Genomic DNA, 13,542 nt, shown 5'->3' with positions numbered 1-13,542 from the left:
TCAGATATTCGTACAGTATTGACAGCAATGAAAATATTACACTAAAATTAGATTACATTATTTACTATTTAAATTAATTTAATTTCAACTTGCCCGTTGTATTTCATACTCCGACCACCTGTCAACCATCGGACTTTTGAAATGTGCTTTAAGACTGTCATTTAGGGTACGTGCTGAGTCGTTCAAAGCGTTTAACGAGCCGTCATCTCGCCACAAATCATACAGATCTGGTTCTCCCGCTCCAGATACGCCTTTGAAAACCATATGCCATGCTATAGTGATAAAACAATCGTTGTTCTTAAAATATATTAGGAGTACCATACTATGTACCAAATCACCGACATTTCATATTAATTTCCAATAAAAAATAAAGTACCGTAAATTTTCTTTTCAAACAAATTTATGAAATATATGTTTTTAGGTGGATAGTAGATTTCAATTCAGTGTAAGTAAAGAATATGAACAATTATGGTGATGGACATGATGGTGGCGTTGGCGATGAAGAAGATGATGATGATGATGATTGTGTTCGTGGTAGTGGTGGTGATGGTGAAGATAAATTTGATGATGATAGTGATGACGATAATAATGATAATGATGATGATGATGATAGTAGTGGTGATGATAATGGTGATGGTAGTGGCGATGATGAAGATATGGATGATGGTGGTGGTGGTGGCGATGGTGATGATAACGACAATAATGATAAGATTATGATGATGATGATAAGGATGATGATGATGATAGCGATAGCGATGAAGGTGGTGATGATGTCCACATGATTTAAATAAAACGTACTCTCACCTTTAATTTCACACGTATACGAAACTTGAAGATATTTTAACACTCCATAACACGGATCTCCAAATACATAATTTTTTGCTTCTACAACACATGAACGTTGATTTTGGCAAGTATCCCTTACTATTTGTAGCGCACCTTCAGCGCTACATGATGTTGAACGGCCATGTCCACTTTTACAGGTTTCTAAAGTATCACGGCCATACAAAGCACTATGTATGTAGAGGATGCTTTCTCCGTAACATGTAAGCCTCACTTGCCTGTTTTCGCATGCAGTTTGGATAAACACTTCTGATTGGTTCAGTTTGCAGAAGGCAATAATAATAAATAATAAATATACAACAACAACAACCGCAACACCAAGAGCAGCAGCAACAGCAACAGCAGCAGTAACAGCTGCAGCAGCAACAACAACATCAGAATAACAGCAGCAGTAGCAATAGCAGCAGCAACAGCAATAACAGCAGCAGCAACAGCAGTTACAGTAGCAACAACAGCAGCATTAATAGCAACAGCAGCAGCAATAACAGCAGCACAGCAATAGCAGCAGCAATAGTGGCAGCAGCAATAGCAGCAGCAATAACAGCAGTAGCAGCAATAAGAGCAGCAGCAACAGCAATAATAGCAGCAGCAGCAGCAATAACATCAGCAGCATTAACAGCAGCAGAAGCAATAACAGCAGCAGCAGCAGCAATAACAACAATACCAAAAACAATAACAACAGCAGCAGCAAAAACAACTAATAACAACAACAATAACTAATATTAATAATAATAATAATATTCATAACGCGCCAATTCAAAAACATCATTAAAGGCGCAGTGAACAATTAACTCAATTAAACCCGATTTTATAAACAAAACCGTTTTAAAATTAGTTTTAAATGAGTTTAAATTTGAGGATTTTCGAATAGAAAACTATTCCAAATATAAGGTGCTTTAACAGAAAAAGAACGTTGTCCATATGTTTTTAGCTTTTTCCTTTTTAAAAGGGCTTAAAGAAGAAATTTATTGAAAGAACGAAGTGTACGAGTTGGAGAATCTTGAATATTATCCGTTGTTTAATGGGAAGCCAATGAAGGTCTTTAACTCAGTTTTTGAGGGGTTCAGTTTTAACATATTGTTGAACATCCATGTTTTAATTTCATTAATGTACAGTTGAAGTTTTTGAAATGAAATGGTTTCAGAGGAAGGATAAAAAGGAAGGTAAATTTGAATATCATTTGCATAAAGATGATTTTTAACATTATAAGAACGTAAAATGTTTGCAACAGGGGTAATATAAAGCAGAAAAAGAAGGGGACCAAGTACACTTCCTTGGGGAACACCACATTGGATTTCAGTGTCTTTCGAAAATGAATTAGAAATGGCAACTCTTTGAAAATGGGACGAAACATAAGACGAACAATTTCAGAGAATTTTTAGAATGGTCAATTGTATCAAACGCAGCGGATAGATCCAATTGAACGAGTGCTACAGTCATACCGTTATCAACAAAGGAAAGAATATCATTAAGAAGACAACAAGAGCAGTTTCAATCGAATGTTCAGATTTATAAGCAGATTGAAAAGGTTCATGGAGTTGGTTTTGTGTCAAATATTGAGATATTTGAACAGCAACACATTTCTCAGTAAGTTTTAACTACAACAACAATAACAACAATAATGAACACAGCAATAATAACAACAATAATAATAAGAAAAATAACAACAAAAATAATAATAACAACAAAGGATATTGGTTAAGTAACAATTATTGTTGTGTCTTCTTAATAATGTGACCATTATAAGTATTTTAATAATAATAATAATAATAATAATAATAATACAACAACAATGATGAGGATGGTTTGAACGTGAGCAAGCGTTGGTATCAGTTATTTTAGCAAGGACTACCAGTACAATTTTGGCCAGGCTCATCGTTCTTATTTTTTGCTGATTTCAGAAGCAAAATGTTTTTATTAGGTTCTTATGTTTACATTCTTTTCAAACATACTAGAAAAATACTATTGTACAGCAGTATAACATTACTGTATTGTATTGCTTACCTGTATCGTCGGCATACACTTTGCGCCTTGTAAATAGGCCGAGTATGATCAGAAGTATCAGATAGCTTAGAAAATTTGTCATTTTCTAGTTAGTTTGTATCCGTGTGAAATCTATTTTGGTGGAAGTAAGTGCACATTAGAACGTTAATTACGTTCGCTATACATCTCCACGAACCATCTGTACGTCAGTCATAACAAAGATACCTGGCAAGAGTACTCCTCGCTATTTATACTCTTCATGCTAATAATATGTTGTTATTTTTATATAGAATAGACTTCCTGGATTGTTCTATTACATGTTTTTCCTCTTTAACTTTATTCACTAAACCTTGAAATCATTGCGTGTAAGAAAAATATGATGTGGCATTTCCTCGACTAGTGACATAATAATAATAATAATAATAATAATAATAATAATAATAATAATAATAATAATAATAATAATAATAATATTATTATAATAATATTATTATTCGGAAATCGCTTTTGAAACAGCGGCACCCATCATTTTGATGGTGCATCCAAACACATATATAAACAACATCTCAATCATTTAAAAGGCATAGGCCTAGACTTAGTACAATGTAAAGGAAAGGAAATACCAAAAAAAAAAAAAATAAAACTATTAAATAAATGTACATTATATGATTTAGGTGAATAATACATAAAAAAGTAAACAAGTAGTTATTTGATCAAAGAGAAAACTGTAGGGGTGTAGCCATTAACAAGTGACTTATCTTAAGCTTATGAGTAACGAGCATAAATAATTGGTATAATTCATAATAAACAAATAAAACAAACAACAAAACAGTAAACTTAATCAGGATAAACTTATTTGGTCATTTAACATGATCTTATTGCCCATGCCCTTTTAAGATATGACTTACAAAAATCTTCAATAATTTTATGGGCAGAACTGCTAAATAGCTTGGCAACATAGGTATGAACTTGTTACAATGTCCACCTAACATAAGAAATAAAATATTATTATTATTTGACTGAAATATATTCCATAAAATATATTCCATAAATGAAATAACCCTGAATTACAAAGATTATTTTTGAGGTTATTAAGTTAAGTTTAAGTTTATTCCACTTGCTTAATTTACTTTCTAGCTCAAGTGTATTAGAGTGGGCCTTGAATTTGAGCTGAGCACCATCATTTCAATCATTTATTATAACATACACCTTTAGATCGGTGGCACTCAAAATCATTTGGTGCGTTCAAAGTGAATTAAAATTCTTAGCTACAAGTACAAAAAAAACAAAAAAAAAAACGAACTAGCTACCTAACCAGGAGATAATCTTCTAGTTCAGGTACCTTCTTATATTTGCTAACACGTTATAATATTATTCACCTAAGGAAGGTTTAATACAAACATTATTCATTATTAATTATTGTAAATAAACCGAGTATGATCAAAAGTATCAGATAGCTTAGATTAGAAAGTTCGTCATTATCTAGTTTGTTTGTATCCGTGTGAAATCTATTTTTGTGGAAGTAAGTGCACATTAGAACGATAATTACGTTCGCTATACATCTCCACGAGCCATCTGTACGTCAGTCATAACAAAGATAATTGGCAAGAGTACTCCTTGCTATTTATATCTCTTCATGCTAGTAATATGTTGTTATTTGTATATAGAATAAACTTCCTGGATTGTCCTATCACATATTTTTCCTCAATAAACCTTGAAATCATTGCGTGTAAAAAAAATATGATGTGGCATTTCCTCGACTAGTGACATAATAATAATAATAATAATAATAATAATAATAATAATAATAGTAATAGTAATAATAGTAATAATAATAATAATAAAAATAAATAATAATAATATTATTATTATTATAATAATTATAATATTATTATTATTATTATTATTATTATTATTATTATTATTATTATTATATTATTATTATTATTCGGAAATCGCTTTTGAAACAGCGGCACCCATCATTTTGATGGTGCATCCAAACACATATATAAACAACATCTCAATCATTTAAAAGGCATAGGCCTAGACTTAGTACAATGTAAAGGAAAGGAAATACCAAAACAAAAATAAAACTATTAAATATATGTACACTATATGATTTAGGTGAATAATACATAAAAAAGTAAACAAGTAGTTATTTGATCAAAGAGAAAACTGTAGGGGTGTAGCCATTAACAAGTGACTTATCTTAAGCTTATGAGTAACAAACATAAATAATTGGTATAATTCATAATAAACAAATACTGTACAACAAACAACAAAACTGTAAACTTAATCAGGATAAACTTATTTGGTCATTTAACATGATCTTATTGCCCATGCTCTTTTAAGATATGACTTACAAAAATCGTCAATAATTTTATGGGCAGAATCTGCTAAATAGCTTGGCAACATAGGTATGAACTTGTTACAATGTCCACCTAACATAAGAAATAAAATATCATTATTATTTGACTGAAATATATTCCATAAATGAAATAACCCTGAGTTACAAAGATTATTTTTGAGGTTATTAAGTTTCATTGATTGGATTTCTTTAAGTTTATTGAAAGTTAGTAAAAAATGTCTGATACCCTCGATACCATCATTATCTAGAAGACAAATACCAGTATTAGTCTTATTCCACTTGCTTAATTTACTTTCTAGCTCAAGTGTATTAGAATGGGCCTTGAATTTGAGCTGAGTACCTAACTAGGAGATAATCTTCTAGTTTAGGTACCTTCTTATATTTGCTAAAATATTATTCACATAAGGATGATTTAATACAAACATTACTCAACCAGTCAGTTATATATTTCACGATGTATATATTGGAATGAGGTAAACCACATTGTATCACATGGTATATTAGATGAAAATACATTTTCAAATCCAGATTTATTTAAAATAATTTTAACAGAACTTAACCATCTCCATCTTATGTTATAATCAATATCATGCATAGCAAAAAGTGCATTTAGTAGTAGTCTAGGCCAGCCATGTGGCTCTAGGTTGATTAACCTGACAATATATTTAATTTTTTTTTTATTATGGATATTTTCAATATATCCAATTAGCCTATTTCCCTTTCGTACATCATTTGCATAAGTACATTCTGATTGATTTTTTGAAATGTTAACGCCTAGGTATTTATAACTTTCAGCCTCTGTGATGTAGTCATAGCCGTCGGAAGCATTTTGCAAGTGGTCCGGCCATTATAGTGAGGGGGTAGTGCGGGGGGGGGGGTAGTATGAGCACTTGACAAATTTGGTAGTAAATGAAGAGTGGAGACCCGCTATCTCTATCCACAGCTAAAGGATTTTGACGTTAGTTAAGATCTGAGAGCATAATTGTGACCCAAGATTACAAAAGGGCTGAAAACTCGAACTCTATCAAAATGTTTTTTAATGTGTATACATTACGTTCTTTAAAGCTGTTTAAATATTTTGTACATGATTTGAATGACGTTGTGTAAAAAATATACTTCATCAGTATACATTTTATTGATGAAGTATATTTACACAACGTCATTTAAATCATGTATGTCGTTGTGTAAATATAGCCTACTGTACTTCATCAATACGTTTTAGTGCAGATGATTGTTCTGTTGGCCTCAATACTTTTCTCAAGTTTCAAGTTGATTATTGTTTGGTTCTTTAAAGCTGTTTAAGTATTTTGTACATGATTTGAATGACGTTGTGTAAAAAATATACTTCATCAGTATTCGTTTTATTGATGAAGTATATTTACACAATGTCATTTAAATCATGTATGTCGTTGTGTAAATATAGCCTACGGTACTTCATCAATACGTTTTAGTGCAGATGATTGTTCTGTTGGCCTCAATACTTTTTAAGTATTAAGTTAAGTTTCTTAACAACTAGTTTCTTAAAATATGTACTTAACCGCAATCTACATCATTTATGGTTCAAATTTTTTCCAACAGGTGCATGAAACAGTTTAGTACGGTATTCTTTAAAGTAATTCAAGGCTATTTCCTTCATTTAGGTATATATTTACGTCTTTGTACCAGGGTACGATGCACAACAAATACTTTCGCAACATACTTTAGGATTTTGTGTAGGTGAATAAGTAGTTTGGAAGCGAAGTATGGCGGTTTGAAAGTTGGTGAATTTATAAACGTTTCTCGTAGAATGGCCTTCATAAAATTACTAAATTTTAGGGTTTTAATGTTGAAATATTGAACCCAAACTTCAAAATTAGTAAGATTAAACCTAATACTTTATATTTATGATGTAATCACATTTTACTCAAATTTCATGTTATACTGTCTATTGGCCCTTTTTCTCGAAACCTGGTGATGCGAGTTTACAGCCCTTTTGTGGTCTTGGGTCACAATTATCATATCAACTCTAGCCCCACCATGGTTGGTAAACAACTTGTTTGGCGCCTATGAATGCCTGGAAACAGATGCTGGCCGCTTTCCCTTCCCCTCAAGGGGCAGCCACAATATATAAAGTTAGAATGGATGAAAGTTTATGTTGGAAATATGGCACCTCTGGATGCCATGAAATAGCAGCTGGTAAAGCTGTAGAAAATAATATTGTTAAAAAATTAATTTATTATCATTGCCATAAGTACATAAATTGAGTTGCTTATTCCTCCAGAAGACCAAGAAACATGAATACATACTAATGCATAAACCAAAAATGACTATAACATACTGTAATTGTATTTACACGATGTGGAGGGTATTCAGCTATGAAAAATATACAGAATATGCAATAAGTAAAACACAGGATACTATTTGCCACACAAATAGACCTGCAGCCTACATTTTATGAACATAGGCCTACTACTCGTACAATTTTAATTATTCTTGCAAAGTTCAGCCTGGAACATTAATAAGTTATTGATCACGCTTTAGAAGTTATATACTATCACTAGAATTGTAAAAAAAATAATAATAATAAGTTAAGTGCTGTGTTTGCTTCTGGTAGGTCTTATACCGATTACACATTAATTTTAGTCAACCTTCGGTATATTCATGCAGACAGACCATGCGCGTATACTTCCATTGAGAGATCTACCCTGGTAATAAATAAATAACACAGTACTAACATTAGGGTGATCCAGTTAGTGAGTGGATAGGGGCACAATGCCGCTGAATCATTTTTGAAATTAATTTGCCAATTTTTAAGTAACATCAAATTTATCAACTTGAACATATAAACATTAGTGTATTTAAAAAAGGTTTACCCGTCATTTTACAAAGAAAAATGATAGAAACACTTCCAGTCAATGGAAGTGTTTCATTATTTTTATTATAATTATCCAGTTTAAAAATAAGGGTACACATTTTTGAAATTCAATAATTTCTTTGCTCAAGTTAAAAATATGTATGCTACAGCAAAAATGAACAAGTTAATTTCAAAATTATGTTTGTCGTTTTCAAGAGACAATACATCTGTAAACCTTGTTTATTTTGATGCCCAGAAAAAATGTGAGTTAATGATGATCATAATTATGATGAGGGGATGATGATAACAATGACGGTTATGATGAAGGTGATAATGACTACGATGACAATAATGATGACAATGATGATGTCGATGGCGATGACGTCGACGACGATGATGTCGACGACGATGATGAACGGTAATGATGTTCATATAGGTGTTGGCATGTTTGAGAGTGATGGAGAAACTAATGCAGACTAAAGTGAAGTGAGTTCAATCTGGAATCAAACCGAAAAATGCCCCGGTCAGGGTGCAGCAGGGATAAAATCCCTGGAAAAATCAGCAGTTTTGATATGGTAGAGTCTAATTTAGGTCGCTATGCTATTTTTAGTCTTATAATAGGCCAATGGCGGCTCTAGGATATAATTTATGGGTGGGGAGGGGGATAAGGGGATAAGATGTCCGACTGGGGGGAGGGGGCTAAGTATTTATAGGTGTAACTATAGTGCGCAGCGTTATACCCACCCCCGGGTGGGTATGGGAGGGGCGTCCCCTTCCCAAAACTTCCCAAAATTATTTGGGATTTTTAGATGGCTGGAAATGGCTGGTATGAGAAAACTAGGCATTTTTTTTCTTTTGGTCCGACTGCCCGACGAGCTTTGGTCGATGGGGGGAGGGGGGCTTGACCAAGCCGATGGGGAGCTCTCAGCCCCTTCCCCCAGCTCAAGCCCCCTGTCGGACAACTTAGCCCAGAGAAAATATATCCCAGAGCCGCCACTGCTAGATAGAAAGCCCTGCAAAAAAGTTGGTTATTCTTGAGTAATGTATAGGACCTATATCAATAACAATGTTTGGATTTAATCTATTTATCGTTGCTTTTCATCACACTGTAATGGTTAATTTTGTTGAGCACCACATCCCTTTACAAACCTGGACATCCCCACATGAGGTCGTGAGACTAAACTAATCTTTAAATCCAATCAAGTTGCGGTTGCCATTCCTGAATATTGTGGTCTAAAAGTATAAATTGTGGATTCCCAAAAATCTCATCTGGCAATCCCTCCGCCCCCTCAAAATACCTGTAAATTTTGAAAACGTGCTGCAAAGCAACTACCTCCATTCCAACCCCATGTAGGAACAGATACAAGATTGAAAGTAGTGGAAGTGGGCTAGATACTGTACCCTCTATCTCAGGTCCATCGTACCATGATTGAAAAAGTCAACGCGATGCGTACATTCATATAATTCATAATTACCATTATATATTTATTTCAGAAAGTAATGGAATTGAGAAAAAGTGGTCCGGCCGTAGCCGGGGCGGCCGGTGAGCTTCCGACTGCCCTGGTAGTGATTACCCAGCTTCTAATGCTTTGTTTATTAGTACGTTTACCAACTACAACTACATTGGATTTATCATAGTTAAAATTCAGTTTCCATTTCTTTGAAAACTGTATCGCAATATAAAGCATATTTTCTAAGTCGTATTCGTCATTTGCTATTAAAACTACGTCATCTGCCCAAAAATAGCAGCTTATTTTTGTACCAAAAATATGGCATCCTACGTTTTCCTTCTTCAGCATCTTAGCAAGTTCGTTAATAAATATACAAAACAAAATGGGCGACAAGACACAGCCTTGCTTAACACCCTCATGGACATCAAAGAAACCAGTAGTATAATATCCCCAAGTTTAACATTACATTGTACATTGTAATAAAGTTTATCTATGAGATTCCAGACTTTATCACGTATATCCGTTTGCCAAGCCATTGAAAGAAGACCATTTCTCCATACTGAATCAAATGCTTTTCGGAAATCCAGGAAGGCTAAATAGGTTAATTTATTTTCTGATGTGCGAGTAGCCAGAATACTTTTGAGGGTGAAGATATGATCTTCACACCTATGGTCTTTCGTAAAGCCTCCCTGGAATTCCAATAAAATGTCGTTGTCTAAATCTAAAAACGATGTAGTTAGGCTATCACCCCCATTCTTGATAAGTTCATTCGTGATGCAGTCAATGCCAGGCGAAATACGCGTGACATACGATAATGATAACATTTCTCTCAACAAAATAAGATTTCTCTCAACAAATAAATATACTAAATTTGTCAGAAAAGTTTTTGTTAGTCTAGGATCGTTCATAACTCTGTTTTTAGCTGCTTTCTTGGTTTAATATTCAGTTCATGTGAGAATTGTGGTTAGGACATCTTGCATTTTCCTTATCTCATTTCCTTATAGACCCACCATTTTAATATATAAATTCACGCTGTCATTTTTGTATGTCTGTATGCTCGTATACATTGTATTCTTTGATAATTAATATTTCAGAGAAATGTTCTCTTTTACATCATTGGCAAACAAAAAAAACAATTAATCTGATTGTAAACACGAAAATTAACATGCTATTTTTGGTGGTTGCGTCATTGCTTTCCAGAAAAGTAAAGTCGAATCCGGGACTCTGAATAATCAACCGTGACAAAAGCACAATAATGAACATAAAGTATGAACCCCTGATATTATGTTAGAATAAGCTTTTGATTGTGGTTAAGATTTTTTTTTTGAACTAAAGAATAAAGTACATTAAGGTGGTTGTTCACCTCAAAAAAGTGCAATACATTTTGACAAAAAAAAACTGTTGTATGCCCATATATAGTCATGATGTGCCCATATATGATCATGATGTGATGTCATCATGACCATATTATTTAGTCTGGGCAAGGCTTTAAAAGAACATGTGTTAACGGACGATATAATATTATGCTAGAATACCTAAGATTCAGACAAGTAAAATACCACTTATACTTACAAATATAGTATGTAAATCCCAGAGCCTCATTTATTTTATGGTAGGTCTAATATCCATAGAACTTTTCGAAATGTCAATATGAATCTTAACGACTGACAACTCAGTGCCATGAATACGTGCACGTCCCATAAAAACAAATCTATAGTGGACGGTGTTAGAGGTAGCGGCAGTATCATAATTAGGCATGTAAGCAATATTATATAGGCCTGTTATTAGTAGGCCTATTTTATTTATTTATTTTATTTCAACAATCTTTAATGAGGGTGGTCCATAAAGCCAAAGCTCAACATAAGAGACCCTCAATACATATAGTGAAACAAAACAAAAGAGAGTATGAAACTAATTAATTAATAGTAATATAAATAATATATACTGAGAAAATAAACACTATAAAACATATCATTCCTAATTTACAGAAAATAAATTAATTCAAAATATTATATAAAACTGAAATAAATAATTAATGAGAAATCTGTAATGAATTTACAATGCAGATTCAAATAACAATTAAAAGTGGCTAAAGATACATAATTACAGCAAAGAAAGATGGAGGTAGCTTATCAATTTGAGGGACGATTTAAAGGAGGAATAAGTAGTAGCATTGCAGATATCTACGGGAAAAGGGGGCATGAAAGCTAAATGAAGGGTTGAAAAGTTTCAAGGGGGTCTGGAGATATGTAAGTCCCCTTTAGTGATCTGTCGAGTGTTCATGCGGCCATTTGTTGTTCTTTTTGTGAAACACTGACAAATTGTTAGGGAAGCAAGACTGTGAAGAGCATCGATAAGCCTATCTGTCATGAAAAAGTAAGGGTCTTAGCATTAGCGAAGTGGAGAGTAGTTAAATGAGTCGTATACAGTATATTATTTTTATAATTGCTTATTTTTAATGTTGTTATCACGCGGTCTGGCAAGAAAATGGAATGATGATGTGGCTTGGATTTACACTCGAAGTTGGAGGCTTGAAAACATTTTGCTTGTGTTGCCTGTAGGCTCTGAGCTATAAAGAAAGAGCCCTTTAAATATGCTCGCTTCACTCACAAATAACACACCCCGCGAATTCTGAAAGCTTCGCTAAATTGCTCCGAGTTCAGCTTTCCCCCTGCGCTTTCGTTTCGACCCCCCACCTTAGATTTTTCACCGTACGCCCCTGCTACAGACATACGCAACAATAATTAAAGCAAGAATTATAACATATTGTGGCACATTTATCATCTTTTCATTATTAAATCCGCCGAGGAGGTTATGTTTTTTTTTATTATTACCTCAGCCAGGGAGGTTATGTTTTTGACCCTGTTTATTGTTTGTCTGTTTTGCCTTATTTTTCTGTTTGTGTATTTGTGTGTTTGTCTGTGAACAGCCTATATAGACTAGAAAAAAATCTGGAAAAAATGAGTTAGGGGGAGTGGAATGTTAGAAGCAATCCACATAGCCAGATATCATAATTAATCCCTTCTGGTCACCCTAAGCCCTGTTGACACTTGATTTTACACCTTGTATACAAATGGCGGTCATTTTTCAAAATGGCCGCCAAATTTATCTAAATGTGCATAAAATTGGAACTATATAAGCTACAGATATGATTTTGGTGTCTAAACTCATAATTTGTAGACAGGCAACAAACTAAACATACAAAAACTACTGTCACTCATGCCAGAATGGAACATAATTAAAAAATAGGTGTTATAATCGCAAAATATACTTAAAATGTACATAAAATAAGAACGAGTATATAAGCTACTAGCATAGTTTTCTATGTAATCCAGATAGATTTCTGTGCAAAAATATATTTTATTGACTAATTGTATAATTTTTACTGCGCTGGATTAAAAAAGTTTGGTGCCATTTTTTCCCCAACATCATCGGCCGCCATTTTGAATTCCAAGATGGCTGACGCAACACATAAAACATGGTCATGATTGGTGTCAATGGAAAGGGAATTATACACTGATCATTTATTGTCATTACACCAAACAACATAAGACATATTTAAAGCGATATAGACCAACATATAAAGTCACATGACACAAAAGGTCAAAAAATCAAACTTACCAAAAGTTGGTGTGTTCGTTATCATTTGAAAGCTCTGCCAATGATGAGTTATGTTTTCCAGTATATACATATCAGAAATTGTGTAGTTTTTCATATATTGTCCTGTAAATCTAATTATGGCATTCTGTATAAAAATTAACAGGACTCAGTTGCCTAATGTTTATGCACTCTCGGAGTGGAGGGGGAAGAGATGGGTTCTCTTACTACTAACTAGCATTTTACTATCGAGCCTTAATCGTGCATAACGCATGTGCTTTATGGGCCAATTCCCCGCTCAAATGGGTCCTTGAGAGGCCACGGGGGCCGAGCCCTTCTTACTACTGTACTACCATCACTTTAATAAAACGCCTTGTAACTTTTTCTATAATTTTCAAAAAAATCAAATAGAACAAAATCCCACAAACACACTCTTTGGCTGATATATTAGATGGGTTCAGTCCAAC

The 13,542-nt window shown here is 33.4% G+C and overlaps 1 protein-coding gene across 1 annotated transcript in view; it reads right to left on the bottom strand.

Annotated features, from left to right (window-relative positions):
- Positions 1 to 3,020, bottom strand: part of LOC117102928 — a 7,915-nt gene extending 4,895 nt beyond the window's left edge. Inside the window, exons 1-3 of the mRNA XM_033243386.1 lie at positions 2,848 to 3,020; positions 805 to 1,092; positions 94 to 272 (exon numbers count right to left, since the gene is read on the bottom strand). Coding sequence (XP_033099277.1) covers positions 94 to 272; positions 805 to 1,092; positions 2,848 to 2,929 — 549 coding nt within the window. The 5' untranslated portion in view covers positions 2,930 to 3,020. The remainder of the gene's footprint in view (positions 1 to 93; positions 273 to 804; positions 1,093 to 2,847) is intronic.
- Between the last annotated feature and the right edge of the window lie 10,522 nt (positions 3,021 to 13,542).

This window comes from Anneissia japonica, unplaced genomic scaffold (assembly GCF_011630105.1).
Source record: "Anneissia japonica isolate Jap-2015-1 unplaced genomic scaffold, ASM1163010v1 scaffold1053_len387728_cov195, whole genome shotgun sequence".
Taxonomy (NCBI): domain Eukaryota; kingdom Metazoa; phylum Echinodermata; class Crinoidea; order Comatulida; family Comatulidae; genus Anneissia; species Anneissia japonica.
This window is presented reverse-complemented; position numbering and strand designations above follow the sequence as displayed.